The sequence below is a fragment of the Bombina bombina genome, chromosome 2 (genome assembly GCF_027579735.1).
Source record: "Bombina bombina isolate aBomBom1 chromosome 2, aBomBom1.pri, whole genome shotgun sequence".
In the NCBI taxonomy this organism is placed as follows: Eukaryota; Metazoa; Chordata; class Amphibia; order Anura; family Bombinatoridae; genus Bombina; species Bombina bombina.
The window spans coordinates 484,806,851-484,826,264 of record NC_069500.1 but is presented as its reverse complement, the minus strand read 5'-3'; the positions used below and the strand labels follow the sequence as shown (position 1 = coordinate 484,826,264).

At 39.4% G+C, this 19,414-nt stretch overlaps 1 protein-coding gene across 1 annotated transcript in view; it reads left to right on the top strand.

Annotated features, from left to right (window-relative positions):
* DTX1 (deltex E3 ubiquitin ligase 1) overlaps positions 1–19,414 on the top strand; it is a 189,385-nt gene that overhangs the window by 141,255 nt on the left and 28,716 nt on the right. Inside the window, 4 exon segments of the mRNA XM_053702173.1 lie at positions 13,149–13,210; positions 13,581–13,742; positions 14,319–14,353; positions 14,355–14,381. Coding sequence (XP_053558148.1) covers positions 13,149–13,210; positions 13,581–13,742; positions 14,319–14,353; positions 14,355–14,381 — 286 coding nt within the window.

Here is a 19,414-nt window from a genome sequence, read left to right as displayed (position 1 = left end):
CTTTAGTCCCTTACACAACTGTAAAAATTTCAAAGATTGTTTAATTGCTGTTTCACCTTTATTAAAGTGTTTTCCAAGCTTGCTTGTCTCATTACTAGTCTGTTAAACATGTCTGACATAGAGGAAACTCCTTGTTCAGTATGTTTGGAAGCCATTGTGGAACCCCCTCTTAGAATGTGTACCAAATGTACTGAAATTTCTATAAACTATAAAGACCATATTATATGGCGCTTAAAGATTTATCTCCAGGGGATTCTCTGACTAAAAAGAGGGAGATTATTGCCATCTAACTCTCCCCATGTGTCAGAACCTATAACTCCCGCTCAAGTGACGCCAAGTACATCTAGCGCGTCTAATTCTTTTACCTTACAGGACATGGCGGCAGTTATGAATGCTACCCTCACAGAGGTATTCTCCAAACTGCCAGGGCTTACAAGGAAAGCGAGACAGCTCTGGGGCTAGAATTAATACAGAGCTTTCTGACGCTTTATTGCCTGTGTCCGATATACCCTCACAATGCTCAGAAGCCGAGGCAGGTGAGCTTCTATCTGGGGGTGACATTTCAGACTCAGGGAAGGCGTTTACTTCAGTCTGATTCTGAGATGACAGCGTTTAAATTTAAGCTTGAACACCTCCGCTTATTGCTTAGGGAGGTTTTAGCGACTCTGGATGACTGTGACCCCATTGTGGTTCCAGAGAAATTGTGTAAAATGGACAAATACTTTGCAGTACCTGTTTACAACCGATGTTTTTCCAGTCCCTAAGAGGTTTTCGGAAATTATTACTAAGGAATGGGATAGACCAGGTGTGCCGTTCTCTCCCCTCCTGCTTTTACAAAGATGTTTTCCCATAGTTGCCACCATACGGGACTCGTGGCAGATGGTTCCCTAAGGTGGAGAGAGCAGTCTCCACCTAGCTAAGCGTACAACTATCCCCGTCGAGGACAGTTGTGCTTTCATAGATCCTATGGATAAAAAATTGGAGGGTCCTCCCTTAAGAAAATTTTTATACATCAAGGTTTAATCTCCAGCCTCATGCATGCATTGCCCCAGTTACTGCTGCAGCGGCTTTTTGGTTTGAGTCTCTTGAGGAGGCTCTACAGGTAGGAGACCCCGTTAGGACAATATTCTAGACAGGATTAAAGCTCTTAAGTTAGCTAACTCCTTTATTTCTGACGCCATTTTTTCATTTAGCCAAGCTAACGGCTAAGGAATTCAGGTTTTGCCATTTTGTCGCGTAGGGCGCTATGGCTTAAGTCCTGGTCAGCAGACGTTACTTCAAAGTCTAAGCTTCTTAACATCCCCTTCAAGGGGACAGACCCTATTCGGGCCCGGTCTGAAGGAGATCATTTCTGATATTACTGAAGGAAAAGGTCACGCCCTTCCTCAGGATAGGTCCAATAAGTTAAGGACCAAACAGAATAATTTTCGTTCCTTTCGAAACTTCAAGAGTGGCGCAGCTTCAGTTTCCTCTAATGCAAAAACAAGAGGGAAATTTCGCCCAGTCCAAACCAGTCTGGAGACCTAACCAGCTTGGAATAAGAGGAAGCAGGCCAAGAAACCTGCGGCTGCCTCTAAGACAGCATGAAGGAGTAAGCTCCCTGATCCGGGAACTGGATCTAGTGGGGGGCAGACTCTCTCTTTGCCCAGGCTTGGGCAAGAGACGTCCAGGATCCCTGGGCATTAGAGATTGTTCCCAGGGATATCTTCTGGACTTCAAAGCTTCATCTCCAAAGGGGAGATTTCATCTCTCACAATTATCTGTAAACCAGATAAAGAGAGAGACATTCTTACATTGTATTCAAGACCTGCTGGTTATGGGAGTGATCCACGCAGTTCCAAGGGAGGAACAGGGCAGGGCTTCCATTCAAATCTGTTTATAGATAAAGAGGGAACTTTCAGACCAATCTTGGATCTCAAGATCCTAAACAAATTTCTCAGGGTCCCATCCTTCAAGATGGAGACTACCCGACCCATCCTCCCTATGATCCTGGAGGGTCAATATATGACTACCGTGGACTTAAAGGATGCTTATCTCCACATTCCGATTCACAGAGATCATCATCAGTTCCTCAGGTTCGCCTTCTTAGACAGGCGATTACCAGTTTGTGGCTCTTCCTCTTCGGGTTAGCCACGGGCAACCAAGAATCTTTACGAAGGTTTTAGGGTCCCTACTGGCGGTTCTAAGGCCACGGGGCATAGCGTGATGGCTCCTTACCTAGACGACATTCTGATACAGGTGTCGAGTTTTCAAATCGCCCAAGTCCCATACGGACATTGATCTGGCCTTTCTGAGGTCTCACGGGTGGAAGGTGAACGAAGAAAAGAGTTCTCTCTCCCCTCTCACAGAGTTTCCTTCCTAGGAACACTGATAGATTCAGTAGAAATTAAAAATTTCTGACAGAGGTCAGGTATCAAAGCTTCTAACTTCCTGCTGTGCTCTTCATTCCACTTCTCGGCCGTCAGTGGCTCAGTGTATGGAAGTAATCGGCCTATGGAGCGGCAATGGACATAGTTCTGTTTGCCCGCCTACATCTCAGACCACTGCAACTTTGCATGCTCAATCAGTGGAATGGGGATTACACAGATTTGTCCCCTCTTGCTAAATCTGGATTCAAGAGACCAGGGATTCTCTTCTCTGGTGGTTCTCTCGGGTCCATCTGTCCAGGGGAATGAGTTTCCGCAGGCCAGAGTGGACTATAGTCACGACAGATGCCAGCCTTCTGGGCTGGGGCGCAGTCTGGAACTCCCTGAAGGCTCAGGGTTCGTGGACTCAGGAGGAAGCCCTCCTTCCAATAAACATTCTGGAACTGAGAGCGATATTCAATGGTCTTCAGGCTTGGCCTCAATTAGCTGCGGTCAGGTTAATCAGATTTCAGTTGGACAATATCACAACTGTAGCCTATATCAACCATCAGGGGGGGACAAGAAGCCCTCTGGCAATGTTGGAGGTTTCAAAGATAATTCTATGGGCAGAGGTTCACTCTTGCCATCTCTCAGCTATCCATATCCCAGGAGTAGAGAACTGGGAGGCGGGATTTTCTAAGTCAGCAGGACTTTTCATCCCGGGGGAGTGGGAGGCTCCATCCGGAGGTATTTGCCCAGCTGATTCAACTATGGGGCAAACCAGAAGTGGATCTGATGGCGTCTCGTCAGAACGCCACGCTTCCCTGTTACGGGTCCAGGTCAAGGGATCCCCAGGCAGCACTGATAGATGCTCTAGCAGTGCCCTGGTCCTTCAAGCCTGGCTTATGTGGTTCCCTCCATTTCCTCTCCTCCCTCGTCTGATTGCCCAAGATCAAGCAGGAGAGAGCTTCAGTGATTTTGATAGCACCTGCGTGGCCACACAGGACTTGGTATGCAGATCTGGTGGACATGTCATCCCTTCCACCATGGACTCTGCCGCTGAGGCAGGACCTTCTACTCCAAGGTCCATTCAAACATCCCAAATCTATTTTCTCTGCGGCTGACTGCTTGGGAGATTGAACGCTTGATTTTATCAAAACGTGTTTTCTCCGAGTCGGTCATTGATACCTGAATTCAGGCTCGAAAGCTTGTCACCAGGAAAATCTATCTTAAGATATGGTGTGTCTATTCTTCTGCACAAGCGTCTGGCAGATGTTCCAGACGTTCAGGCCGTTTTGTCAGGCTTTAGTTATAATTAAGCCTGTGTTTAAACTGTTTGTTCTGCATTGGAGTTTTAAATTTAGTTCTTAAGTTCTTCAAGGGGTTCCGTTTGAACCTCTGCATTCCATAGATATCAAACTTCTATCTTGGAAAGTTCTGTTTTTGGTAGCTATCTCTTCGGCTCCAAAGAGTTTCAGAGTTATCTGCCTTACAGTGTGATTCCCCTTATCTGATCTTCCATGCAGATAAGGTAGTTTTGCGTACCAAGCCTGGGTTTCTTCCTAAGGTGGTATCTAATAAGAATATCAATCAGGAGATTGTTGTTCCATCACTGTGTCCTAATCCTTCTTCAAAGAAGGAACGTCTATTACACACTCTTGACGTGGTTCGTGCTTTAAAGTTTTATTTTACAAGCTACTAAGGATTTTCGTCAAACATCTGCATTGTTTGTTGTCTACTCTGGACAGAGGAGAGGCCAAAAGGCTTCGGCATCTTCTCTTTCTTTTGGCTTAGAAGCATAGATCCGTTTAGCTTATGAGACTGCTGGCCAGCAGCCTCCTGAAAGAATTACAGCTCATTCCACTAGAGCGGTAGCTTCCACATGGGCTTTTAAAAATGAGGCCTCTGTTGAACAGATTTGTAAAGCGGCGACTTGGTCTTCGCTTCATACTTTTTCTAAATTCTACAAATTTGATACTTTTGCTTCCTCGGAGGCTATTTTTGGGAGAAAGGGTCTTGCAGGCAGTGGTGCCTTCCGTTTAAGTTCCTGCCTTGTCCCTCCCCTTCATCCGTGTCCTAAAGCTTTGGTATTGGTATCCCACAAGTAATGGATGAACCCGTGGACTGGATACACCTTACAAGATAAAACAAAATTTATGCTTACCTGATAAATTTCTTTCTCTTGTGGTTTATCCAGTCCACGCCCGCCCTGTCACTTTAAGGCAGGTGTGGTTTTTTTATTTTTAAACTACAGTCACCATTGCACCCTATAGTTTCTTCTTTTTTCTTGCTTGTCTTCGTTCGAATGACTGGGAGTGGCAGTTAGGGGAGGAGCTATATAGACAGCTCTGCTGTGGGTGTCCTCTTGCAACTTCCTGTTGGGATGGAGAATATCCACAAGTAATGGATAAAACCCGTGGACTGGATACACCACAAGAGAAAGAAATTTATCAGGTAAGCATAAATTTTGTTTTTTAAAATAATAGGATAAAACCCTCTCATACTTGTCAATGACCCTTTTAACAAGAAAGGGAGCTTAAACTCCGAACAGGTGTCTTTTTCTCATGTTTGTGTATTTTCTGCAAACTTAAAAAGACAGTGAAGTCAAAATTAAGTTTTTATTACTCAGACAGAACATCCAATTCACTTATATTATCACATTTACTTATTTTTCTTAGTATCCTTTGTTGAAGAGGTGAAACCTAGGTAGGCTCAAGAGCAGCAATGCACTGCTACGAGCTAGCAGAAGACTTCAGCTGAGCTAGGTGGTAGGAGACATATACTGTATGTGCAGCCACCATTACGAGCTAACTCCCAGTAGTGCATTAATGCTTCTCGGGCCTACCTACGTATGCTTTTCAATAAAGTATACCAAGAGAATTAAACATATTTGATTTAAAAAAAAAGTTAAATTGGAAAGCTGATAAAAATGTCATGCTCTATCCAAATCATAAAAGTTTAATTTTTGATTACTGGTCGATTAAAAGGATCACTGAAGGTTGTATTCAGAATTGCTGGGGGAGAAATGTTTTATCTCTGGCCAGTGTATATGCTTTTAATTACAGCATCAATTAAAGCCTTCAATGAGACAGGTTTTCTTACATTTCTTTTTATTCTATAAAATATATTCACAAATAATTGGTGAGCTTAGTTCATAGAATACAGAAGACTTGATACAATCACCTAAAGCCATAAGTTAGCCTACTGTATTACATAGGTGTGAGCAAATCATAAATATTACACAAAATAGCAAACTTGCTACTTGTGTATATCGAACAATAATTATATATAGGGTCAGTATGCAATCTGCGCCTCATGTATGCATATTGTGCATTGCAGTGTAATATATATAAACTCTTAATTGCTTTATGCATTCTATACGCAATAAATACTTTTAGCCAATAATATCCAAGCAAATTTCAGTGAAGATCCTAAGATCCTAATAAAATTTGTATTTGTCTGTGATTCTCTAGTCTGAGGACAGATTGATAAATAGCTAACCCTGCAGATAATTACGCTACAGACATGTTTCCTTCTTTTTTGCAGGGACAAGGTAGGAGAGTATGGGATTTACTATATAAATCTTTATATACTCCATTAGACTATAGTGGGTGTCATTTCCTGACTTCTGACACAGAGCGATTTCCGGCAATAGTCCATACTTGTGTATATTAATAGCTGCGAGTATCCCTTACGTGTCTGGGATCCAGTCTTCATCTCTTAATCTCCTATAATCCTTGTTTATCAATGGGGCGAGCAGGTGGTGTCTTTGTTTGGAAGCTCCCTTTACGCATGACGTGATGTCACAGCGAGGGGGTGAAGGGATCACACTCAGGTATAAATTAGCTAAGGCAAATCACTGCTCATTGTAACCACCTGCCAGGTCTTAATACACAGAGTCTTACCTGTCTATAGATGCAGAATGAAGGTGACACTGTATATAAGGTGAGTACAGCCAACATTACTATAATTGTTTTGTGTTGTGCTTGTTTCTTTACTAATTGCATTTAACAAATTAGAACCGACAGCAGCATAATATACAGATTTGCAGTGTAGATAAAGAAGATAAAGGATACTGTTAGACAAGATGTGTTATTGGCAATGCTCAGAGGAAGTGGGGTGGGAAAGTATTACTAAAGCTTCCAATTTACTTCTATTATCAAATGTGCTTTATTCCCATGATATCGCTTGTTGAAGAGATACCTAGGTAGGGATCTGAAGCAATACATGGCAGGGAATAGTGCTGCCATATAGTGCTCTTGCAAATGGATAACATTCTAACAAAACTGCTGCCATATAGTGCTCCAGAAATGGGCCAGCCCCGAAGCATATGCCCCTGCTTTTCAACAAAAGATACCAAGAGAACAAAGCTATATTATTTTATAATAGAAGTAAAATAGAAAGTTGTTGCTCTATCAGAATGATTAAATACAAATGTTGGGTTTCATGTCCCTTTAATTATCCTCTGCAATTTTTTGCAAGACTAATGGACCAGTGGAAATGACCAGCGTTTGGTTTGCGGAAAGGGAAAGCTGAATAATAGCACTAAATAGTCATAGATATTACATTGAACCAACAGATTTAAAATGTTTTGTTTTTTTAATCTTAACCCAACAATAGTTCATTTTTTGTGTAAAAGAATTGATAAACTAGTTATTTTCTTATATTAGGTGGATAGATTAAGTCAAACACTGTCTATAGGAATGATTTAACATCCATCACAAGCTCTGCAGACAGAAACTGACAGATGTTAAAAAAAATACTATTTCTTTTGTTTAATAAAGTTACAAATATTAGTCAGATAAAGCTTTTAAATAATAGATGTACAACTGGCCGCTGTGTAGCATATGTGGCCCTTCTTGAGGAAAAAGCAGAGCTAAAAATGTATTAATCCACAGTTATGGCCCCAGGAAAAAGCGGAACTAGAAATGTGAGCTTTGGGGACTTCTGGTTGGTGGCCATTTGGAGGGGAGAACAGCAGACAGAGGTCACCCTGCAACTCTACCTAAACTGCCCATGTGTCACTGGACACTTATAAGGAATATATGTCCATAACCATAAATGTATATACAGCCTACAATGCTAATAAAAATAGCTATGCAGCTCCCATGTGCTGGGAACTTGTCCATCACTGTTTTAAATGATGAAACTTGTGCATAACTTAAAGGGACACAAAGGTGCAATGTAAACTGCTGTAATACACATTATTATAGCCATAGTGTGTGCCCCCACAAGGGGTTAAATACATAGTTAAAATCTGCTCCAGAGCAGCCGCGGTCAGTTATTGGCTCACTGATAATGTCTAGTTCAAGAGAGGAAGTGTATTGAAGTTCTAGAGCTGACTTTAACCATGTGTTTAACCCCTTTGTTGAGTATAACAGCATTGAGGCATGCAGCAGTGCAATAATACAATGCTCTAGCACCTTGTTTCTAATCCTGTGGTCCATGTACCCCTGGGGCTTGTCCTTTCATCATTATTGTGCCCTGATGCAACTAAGGTAAACATTCAGTGTTTGACAGAAATCAGTGCTTCTCAGACTGTATTTCCTTTTCTGGGCTGGTCAGCTGTTGACTCACTGTGACTGACTCACCTGTACTCATGTAGGAAAATCTTTAGAATTGTGATATTTGATGACTGGGGTTAAAAAGGCCAATATAAAGTGTGTCACAGGGAAAGTGTCAGGTAAAGGGTATAATACTGTGCAAAAGTGTCTGAGACGTGGCAGTGAAGTCACATTAAATATCAGGAAAGGAACGTATGCCATGATGAGCTGTGCCAATTAAAGTGTTCTATACCCAAGTATGCCACAATGAAATCAGCCTGAGAAGCTGCATATGTGATGAAGTTTGATGCAGAAATGGGGTGACAAGAATATTACTCATCATATATTTTTTTCTATTGTAAGTGACATAATATTAACGCATAGAAGTTGCTTTTTTTTATAATTTGGGGGCTTAATATTTTCAAAGATTTACTGCATTTGCATTCAGTAAAACTGGATTTTAAACTAAATTCTTGAAAACATAAAACTACATCTATAACCATTTTGTCACATGCTGGTGCACAATTCCCTCTTATATTGATTTAACCTAATAATAAAATACAAATATTTACATGTTCATGCATCGAAGGATTCCAGTATGCTTCTTTATCCTTCCTTAAGCTGCTCTTTAAAACTCTGCATTTAGCCTCCTAGGGGTAGATTTATTAAATGCCAGCGAATCATGCCTGCTCTACATCACTAAATTCCGACAGCATATGGTGTCGGCATTTAACATTGCACAAGCATTTCTTGTGAAATGCTTGTGCAATGCCGCCCCCTGCACAACCAACCACTGCTTCTTAACTTATGTTTCCGGCGAGCCGGAAACTTTGGGGGTAGATTTCAGCATCCGCTGCTTGTTAAGTCTACCCCCTAGTCTCGTCTCGATCCCCAGTGGCTTTGGCTGCTCTTCTTTGGTCAACGATTTTGATGGTTTCTTCTGACATCCACTTGCTCCTTTTCTCTGGTTTCTTGTAAGGTATATATCATCCAGATGTTTGTCTGCAGTGCCAAGCAGTTTGAATCTGTTCTTCACTTCAAATGTGTAGGAAACAGGAACCTTGGAGACATCATATATTTTTGGTGGAGCATTCTTTATGATGTTACAGAATTTCACCTTGATGCTGCAGGAAACTGGAAGAGGACTGTCGAAGAGGGCCACTCCAGAGATCTTTTTGTGCAGGTCAAGGAAACTTGAACTCCCTTAATTGCCTGAAAAGAAACAGAAAAAGACAAGAGGGGGAAGGTCCTGACTGATCAGCAAGGCATCAGAAACAGATGGCTGGAATATAATAAAAAACTGTATGCAAGTACCAGCTACCTTGAACCACCCAACAACGATCCAGTGGAATTGGAGCCAGCTATCCTGAACAAGGAAGTTGTATTGGCGCCAAGGCAGTTACCAAAAAACAAGGTTCCTGATATTGACTGTATCCAGCAGAAATGCTGAGGCCTGTCTCTCCAGTGGCTATCACATCGATCTGCAAGAAGATCTGGGAAACCAAGAGATCAATGTTCATCCCACTGCTGAAGAAAGGCGATGCAAGGGACTGTTGCAACTATTGTACAATAGCCTTGTTTCCTCATGGAAGCAAAATCCTGCTGAAGATTATTCAGCCGCATCTACGCCCAGTCATAGAAGCAGAACTACCTGACACACAAGCTGGATTCCAGAGAAATGGTGGCACATGTGACCATATTGCAAATTTGTGGTAGATCATAGAGAAATGTCTTGAATATCAGAAAAAACATCTACATGTGCTCAATCAACTACAGCAATGCATTCAATTGCATTGAACATGATAAGCTATGGAAGGTCCTGCAAGAACTGGGAGTGCCAGCACACTTGATCCAGTTGATATGATCCCTGTATACAGACCAAGGGACATATTTAACAATGTGCGAGCGGACATGATACGAAGTAACATATCATGTCCGCTGCACATCGATAAATGCTGTCAGCATACACTGTCGGCGTTTATCATTGCACCAGCAGTTCTGGTGAACTGCTGGTGCAATGCCGGTCCCTGCAGATTAGTAAACAAGGGGACTCAAGCTCCATACGGCGCTTGATAAATATGCCCCCAAGAAGCAACTGTCTGTACACAACATGGAGACACTGAATTGTATTCTGTCCCCTTTTCTTTTCAATTTTTATGAAGAAATGATAATGTGGAAACTAGATCTGGAAAAATTAAAAATCTGTGTGAAGATTGGTGGCAGCAATATCAACAATCTCCGCTACGCTAATGATACAGCATTATTGGCGGAAACAGAAGATAGTCTTAAACACCTTAAAGTAAGAATAAAAAAAACAAGTGAAAAGATGGGCCTCCACCTCAACATTAAAAAGACAAAGATACTGACAACTGCTAGAACCCGAACAGTAAAAATAACCATAAATGGTGAAGAGATCCAATGCGTCATGGACTTCTGCTTCCTAGGATTCATGATTAACCGAACTGGAGATTGTGCCCCTGGAAATTAAGGAACGAATTGCATTACACTGTAGTGCGTTGCTGAGCATGTACCAAATCCTGAGGAGCAAAGACATTAGTCTCACAACCAAATGCAAACTGGTCCATGTCATTGTGTTCCCCATATCAATGTATGGGTGTGAAAGATGGACACTGAAAAAATCTGACCGTAGGAGGATTGATGCTTTTGAGTTGTGGTGTTGGAGACAGTTCTTATGGATACCATTGACTGTGATGGTCACCAACAAAGAGGTTATGAAGTGCACCAAGCCAGAAGTGTCGCTTGAGGGATGATCACCAGACTTCGGCTCATTTACTTTGGCCACGTGATGCGAACAAATTAATTGGAGAAAGCAATGATGCTTGGTATGGCAAGTGGAACAACTAGCCGTGAAAGCCAAAAAATGCGCTGGATCAACACCATCAAAACGGGCACTGGCCTAGGCATAGAACAACTAAATAGGAAATTAAAAGAATGGAAAGCAAGGCGAGAGATGGCTCATAGAATCGCCAAGAATTGGATGGCATCATTATTTACGTGTTGTAGTTGGGGTTATATGCCTGTAGGGGCACTTTGCTGCAAAAATGTAGAGAAACATTGGAGTCTAGCAGATTAGAGCATTTTAATATTGCATTATTATGTCACTTTAAATATATACAACGGAATGTTTATTTATGATTGAAGTGCAGTGTTTGGAGCTACCAAAAATAATATAAATTGTTCTTATAATACATTCAAACACATTAAAGGGAAATTAATGTCAGAATGAAACATTTATGATTCAGATATTGCAAGTTATTTAGATTTTAAGTGAATTATCACATTTATTTAATTAATTTAGTATCCTTTGTTTATGAGCATACCAAGGTAGGCTCATGTGCACTATATGACAGCAGTGTTTGCAAGTGTTTTTAACAGTATTATACACTTTTAAACACATGTGGCTGTGTTTGCAACAATATATAACATTGTTGCAAACATTCCTGCCATAGAGAAGTAAATCCAATAATTATGTAAATTGGAACAGTTTTTTTTTTTTAAATGGAATATACTCATCTGAATCTTAAAATTTTAATTTTGACTTTAATATCCATTTTTAAGCAGCCATGTTTTTTTCTTTTCCCATTAATACCTGTAAAAATAATTTTAAAAGCACCCTTGAAAAGCCTTTGATATGTCTGTGTCCTATAGTTTTTTCATTGATGTGTGTGTATTTAACTAGCATTACTTGTTATTATCTTTAGTAATTTAAATGGTAGCTCTTCTAATGAACTGTAATGACTTAGAAAAAGAAGCAGAAAATAACTGAGCCACCATACACTAAGGAATTCTGATTGATTGAAAAGGAGGCTACAGCGTTCAATTCCAATTCAGTGTAAACCTGTCGTATCTATTCCATATTATTCTAATAATATATTGGCATTAGTGTATTTAATTCATTTAGGTCATTTAGTCACTGCAAGAATAAATCTGCTTGTAAATTATGTAGAATTGTGTGCAGACTGTTAAACTATTCTTAAATAATGAGCCTTTGTTAATGCAAAACGCGTCAGATGGAGAGTCTGTTATTGCTCAGCAATGCCATACGTGGTTTTAAGTAAGTTTAACTAATTGTTTTATCATTTTGTAGGTCTCCTTATTTTATAGGCCCTGTTAAGGAATCAATGGCAGTTTTTGTTAATACGTTGAGCAGCAACCTAACTTGCGGTTGCTTCTACATCATTTAAAATCAGTGTTTTGCTTCCAGTGTCAACATTTTATAGGCATTTGAAAGTTTGGATTTGACAAGGGTCAGTTCAGACCAGTACAGACCCTAAGAGTGTTGAGTTCAATATTCACTTCAATATCACCTGGTAATCGTAAGATGTCATTCATACCTTTTAAACAGTATTTTTATATATACCTGAAGTATGTGTTTTTAGTAGTTTATTTTATTTTAATTTTGTGCTGCCTCTGGCATTAATAAATCTCTATTTTATATCCTGTCTGCCTCATATATATATTCACAACTGAACAGTTATTAACTGTTTCTAGCCAGCTATATATTAATTACAGATTAACCCTGAACATCTAGACACAAATAGAGTGTGATTAAAGAGATGGTAAAGTCAAAATTAAACTTTCATTATTTAGATAGATAAAGCAATTTTAAACATTTTTCAAATTTACTCTATTGTCTATTATTATTATGTTCTCTTGGAATCCTTTGTTGAAGACCATACCTAGGTAGGCTCAGCTGCTGATTAGTGGCTGCACATATATGCCTCACCTGATGTGTTCAGATAGCTCACAGTAGAGCATTGCTGCACTTTCAACAAAGGATACAAAGAGAATGCAGAAAATTTGATAATAGGCGTACAGTTGAAAATTGTTTAAAATTATATTCTCTATCTGAATGTCCCTTAAAGACTTGAAACCAGACAAACACAAAGCCAAGTTATAAAATATAGAATACATCAACTTAACCCTTTCTATGCACTCTTAGATGATCCCTGTGTAGGAGCTGGGGTGAATATGTTATCTTTGGCACTAAACTGTAGGAATGGGCAAAAATGTGTTATTTGGCTTTTGTTTACTAAACAAGTGCTGAATATGGCCGTATGCCGCGGCATTGGGCTATTTTCAGCACTGGATGTTTATTAATGCCAAAGTGCAAAATAAATAAAAAGATAATTTAGTTACAAGACAATATAGACGTCCATAAGCAAATGATAGTTTTATATTGAACAGATGTAACTGTGGTATCCAGATATTTCAATACCTCTTGTGTCTTTTCCCTCAGGGTTCCTGCTCTCCCTGTGAAGAACTTAAATGGGACAGGCCCTGTCCATCCAGCTCTTGCAGGTCAGTAAAACAGGAGATTGTAACAGCATAGATCATATCATTATAGTCGTCATCAAAAATGGTTAAGTCTTGGGTTTGGACACTTTTGTTGCCAACTGGCGCAACCTTTTTGTTATCAATCCCTTTTTCCATTTTTGTTTCCATTTCCTACTTTCCATTTTTTTTATCCAACTCTTTTGAGGGTGAAGAAACCTCAGGCAAAAGGTTATATCCTACCGTTGCCCCTAGGATCTCCTACCCCTCTCTTACCAGGCACCATAAATTGGCCATTTGACAATATTTTTAGCCTTCATGTGATAATCTGATTATTGAAAGAGCAAACAGAAAATGTTAATGGTATGTTCTACCAATTCTCTTTTTCACTCACAAGGTATGACGGGTATCTTGATGTGTGCAGCTGGGCTGCCTGTCTGCCTTACCAGAGCACCGAAGCCTATACTGCACCCCCCTCCTGTAAGCAAGGAAGACATTAAACCTGTCAGTGGCATAAGTGGAATCTGTCGGAAAACCAAGAAGAAGCATTTAAAGAAGAGTAAGCAATGACACTGCTTATGGGTAATGGGTAAAAGGAGGACCCCCTGCAGAGAGTCAGCTAGAGATTTATGATGTACTGCTCTACAAGGCAGTGTGTGTGTGTGTAGGATGCTTATTAAACTCTGAGATTTTGATTTTTCTGCATACCTTGTTATTGTGTTAAAGTCAGTATTCTGCATGAAAATGTCCTTATCTGGAGTGTGAACTGAAGAAAGAATATTGTGTTTATCTATAGAGTAGTAAAGCATGGGGGATCAGTGTGGTCAGCCGGATGGCAGTATGAAGTAGCCGGGTGTTATGATGAAGTGGCCGGTGTAACATTTTGTGTTATTTATTAATGTTACTTAAGCTATCCAAAGCACAAAATAATTGCATATTTTAACATAAATGTATTCAATGATTTGTTCATCAAAGATTGAAATAAATGTAATATTAGCTCATTTTAGCTTAATATTGTCTTAAATGTTAGCCGGGTGGTCAGTATACTCAGCTGGGTGGTCTTAGAGAGAACACTGGGGAATATAGTACAGCTAGGTGAGACAGTTCATGTAATGATGGTATCTTCTCCTCACAGGCAAGAATCCAGAGAGGTGGTGCCGCAGGTACACCGCAGAAAGTCAAGTCACCTCCTGATGAGGTGAGTAAATCTGAGGCATGGTCTGGAATTAACGCTACAATTGTTTAATGACAAAAAACTATATGTTGTCTTGCAATACATAACATTACTAGGTGAAAAAAAAAAAATGTGCTAACCCTTTGCTGCAAGTGTTTTCTGTATCGCAAAATTCCACCCATCACTTTCTTATTTGGAGGACCTATTATTGCAACAGCCAATGTAATTTGTTAGAAAAGTCAATTATATATATAAATATTTAATAATAAAAAAGTACATTATTTTCTATGAATGAACATAGGGATGTAAAATATGTGTTTTGTGCAATGGGTCGGATAGCACACGAGGCACATTATTGAAATATTACATATAAAATATTATAAAAAAATGTATAAATTATTAAAAATCAATAAACATACTGTGAAATATTCATATAAACATTATATATATATATATATATATATAGTATAGTATATATATATATATAGATTACAGTATACCCACGATAACAGTTTGCGCTCCACTTGTAATCCGGCCCTAAAAGTTTTAGAATTTTGCATTTTCTGATGGAGATAATCAATTACATTCTCCATTTCACAATGACCTCTGTATCAGGCAGCATACAAAAGACAGCAGCACCATTCCTTCACAGCAAAGTTATGTGTTTATTGGGACATAACCAACAAAGTACAAACACGTTTCGGTCTATCAAGACCTTAATCATGTTGCATACAGAGAACAACTAATTCACCTTATTTAAACCCAATAAAGGCAGAGTTTCCAATTCTCAAGTTAATTGAGATGTTAACCCTTTCAACATCTCCTGCACTAAACTAGTCACATTATATCTCTCCCTTTACTGGTGAACTATCAAATGGCATAAAAAAAAAACTAGTGCATTACAAAAGTCACATTAAACAATCACTGCACAGAATGTAGTACAACTCCTAGGAGAAAACAAGACACACATTAAAAAAAATAAAAAAAATAAAAAATATATATATATTTATATATATGTATAACCCAATTTCTCATACATCCCCTTTATGTTAACTGCCATTCTATCTCCATCCTGTTTATCCCTTTTGGCGCCAGAGAGTTAAATTTAAATATCCAATAGCTCTCCCTTTCCTTTAAGAGCTTAATCCTGTCTCCCCTTCTCCTGGGTCTCTCCACATGCTCAAAAAGAGACAAAGCTTCTGACGCGCGTTTCACAAAAAAAGCCCCCATAATCTACCTCTTATAGGCAGGCTGGCATGGGCTTTGTTGAAACTCCTCTATCTGGGGATTTAAAGTGAAGGTAAACTTTGATGAATGAAAGCCTGGTTTTTAAAAATACTATTAAAAACAGGGGCACTTTCATTCATCAAAGTTTAGAAAGCAGCCGTTTTGTTTATAAACTTACCTCTTTCCTCTTCACAGCCGGAGCAGCTTCCCCCACCACGAAGATCCTCTCTTCACACCTCAGCAATGACTAATTCGGCTTCCTCCAATCATGGCATGGGGGGAAAGCTGTGATTGGAGGAAAGCCGGATTAATCATTGCTGACGTGTGAAGAGAGGATCTCTGGTGGGAGAAGCTGCTCCGGCTGTGAAGAGAAGAAAGGTAAGTTTATAAACAAAACCAGCTGCCTTTGTAAACTTTGATGAATGAAAGTGCCCCTGTTTTTAATAGTATTTTTAAAAACCGGGCTTTCATTCATCAAAGTTTACCTTCACTTTAAATCTTTCAAGACATTCCAATGTCTATTAATGATCTTTATAATTTTCTCACTGAGAGGATTATACTGAGAAACAAAAGACAACATGTTCTCATTTCCTTTATGTTTCTTCTCCTTCCCTACATCCCTCAATATAGTGTCCCTAGGGATTTCCTTCACTTTTTTAATCTGCTCCCTTACCATCAATTCAGGATAACCCCTTTCTCTGAACAATTGTCCCATTTCCTCAAGTCTTGTATCTACCTTTTCTTCATCTGATAAAATCTTTCTCACTCTCAATAACTGACTCCTGGGTAGACTCCTAATCAGAGCCAGTGGATGAGCACTACCATAGTTCAAGGGGTTATTCATGTCACTTTCTTTTCTAAACAAATAGACCTGCAATGTTCTACCTTTCTTCCATATTGGAGTATCTAGGAAGTCAATTGACTCCTCGCTATGGGTCATTTTACATTTTATGTGTCTAGTAGCACTATTCATATCCCCATAGGAAGGACTCCAAAGAGGACACTAAAAGTGCTAGAACAGATATTTGCTAATGGAAGTATATAAAAAATGCTTCTATTTGAAATTAAATTGCACCCATACATTATTTCATGTTTTACCTTTCTATCCTAATCCATTAAGGTTACATTGCTCATTTAAAAAAATAATAACTGTACAAGTAATATATTAATTTAAATGTCTTATAAAAAATAAAAAATAACATTTTTTTGATAAACAAATATATATGTGGCTCTTCTTTATGATGTTAAGATACCTGTGCTTTAAAAAAGAAATAAAATAAAAATAGACTGAGTTATGGCCTAAGACCTAATTTATAGGGACTGTCTACGCCTTAGTCATCTTAAAGTCTTACCTTAGATTATGCTGCAAATAGCTCCTTTCCGCTTTTCTATATTATGCAGCAGGAACAGTAAAAAAGTCATTTTAAAGTGGATTTTGTTTCTGGACACTATGAAATGGCAACCAAGCTTCGCCCACTAATGACATCATGATCTGGGTTGCATAAGACATCCTATCACAAAAGGCTCACTAGTTGGATTTAATAGACTGTCAATACTATTCAGCAGAGTGCCTAGATGTAGCCCAGATTGTGATGTCATCAGTGGGAGGAGCTTGGCAGGCCATTTCAAAGGTGGCCAGAAACTATATTAATTTTAAAATAACTTTCTCTTATACACCTTAGTCATCTTAAAGTCTTACTTTAGTTTAAGTTGAAAATAGCCTCCTGCATCCTTTCTATATCCTTTCTATATCATGCAGCAAGAACAGTAAAAAAACATAATTTATGCTTACCTGATAAATTTATTTCTCTTGTGATGTATCGAGGTCCACGATTCATCCATACTTGTGGGGATATTCTCCTTCCTACAGGAAGTGGCAAAGAGAGCACCCACAGCAGAGCTGTCTATATAGCTCCTCCCTTAGCTCACCCCCCCCCCCACCCCCGTCATTCTCTTTGCCTACTCTAAGTACTAGGAAGGGCAGAGTGAGTGTGGTGACAAAAATGTTAGTTTTTTATTTCTCAAGCAAAAGTTTGTTATTTTAAATGGTACTCGTTGTGTACTATTTACTCTCTGGCAGAAAAGGGATGAAGATTCTGCAAAGGAGGTTGATGATCTTAGCACTTTGTAACTAAGATCCACTGCTGTTCTCACAAGGGCTGAAGAGTACAGGAAAACTTCAGTTGGGGGAACAGTTTGCAGGCTAAACTGCATTGAGGTATGTTCAGTCTATATTTTTCTAGACAGACTGTGTTATTCTAGAAAAAGGCTGGCAATATCCCCATGAGGGAAGGGTAAGCTGTATTCAGACACTTGGATAGGAATTTCAGCTTGCATGAAGGCTAGTTAGTTAATGTTGACACTGTTAGGAACAAAAGTTTTTTGTTTATTCAATAATGATGCAATTATAAAGTTTTTTGAAGGGGACTTTAAGGACATTGTGGCTTGTTTTAGGGTTTTTTAACCCACATGGTTAATTAAGAAACACTCTGGTGTTTTTCTGATAGGCCTCAAAACATCTGAGTTAGGTGGGAGGGGCCTATTTTCGCGCCTCAGTTGAGCAGTTTCTTTTCCTCTGAGACATCTAACTGCTTCTCCAGAGGTTCCTGCTGTGTTTGAGGGCTGTAAAAGAAGTTTTTTCCCCCACAAATCGTTCTGAAGGGCAGGTAGGCGCCACAGCAGAGCTGTAGCAAGGTGCTGAAAGTCTTTTTACCGGTTTTGACATTTTTTCAATCCAGTTTTGCCATTAAGGGGGTTAATTGTTTATTTGCATAGCTGTGCAAAGTTACTAAGGCTTTATGATACTGTAAAAATTTGTTGAGTTTACTGCTTTTTTACAACTGTTTTGCAGAATTTGTGCAGCTTTTTTCTCTTAAAGGCACAGTACCGTTTTATTTCTAAGTGTTATTTACTTTAATTACAGTGTTTTCCAAGCTTGCTTGTTACATTACTAGCCTGTTTAACATGTCTGACACCAAGGAAAATCCTTGTTCAATATGTTTAGAAGCCATTGCGGAACCCCCTCTTACAATGTGTCCCAATTGTACTGATATGTCTATAAACTATAAAGAACATATATTAGCACTTAAAATAGAGCAATAGATGATTCTCAGTCAGAAGTAAATGAGGGTTCGCCATCTAGCTCTCCCCAAGTGTCACAACCAGTAACGCCCACACAAGTGACGCCAAGTACCTCTAGTGCGTCAAATTAATTTACTTTACAAGACATGGCCACAGTTATGAATACAACCCTCACAGAGGTTTTATCCAAACTGCCTGGTTTACAAGGAAAGCGGGACAGCTCTGGATTAAGAAAAAATGCTGAGCCGTCTGACGCTTTAGTAGACGTATCTGAAAATGCCCTCACAATGCTCTGAAGTAGGGGTGAGGGATTTGTTATCTGAGGGAGATATTTCTGATTCAGGAAAGACGCTCCCTCAGACAGATTCTGATATGACGGCCTTTAAATTTAAGCTTGAACACCTCCGCTTATTGCTCAGGGAGGTATTAGCGACTCTAGATGATTGTGACCCTATAGTGGTCCCAGAGAAATTGTGTAAAATGTATAAATACTTAGAGGTTCCTGTTTACACTGATGTTTTTCCAGTCCCTAAGAGGATTGTGAATATTATTGCTAAGGAGTGGGATAGACCAGGTATTCCGTTCACATCCCCCTCCTGTTTTTAAGAAAATGTTTCCCATATCTGACACCATGCGGGACTCGTGGCAGACAGTTCCTAAGGTGGAGGGAGCTATTCTACTCTGTCTAAGCGTACAACTATACCTATCAAAGACAGTTGTGCTTTCAAAGATCCTATGGATAAAAAATT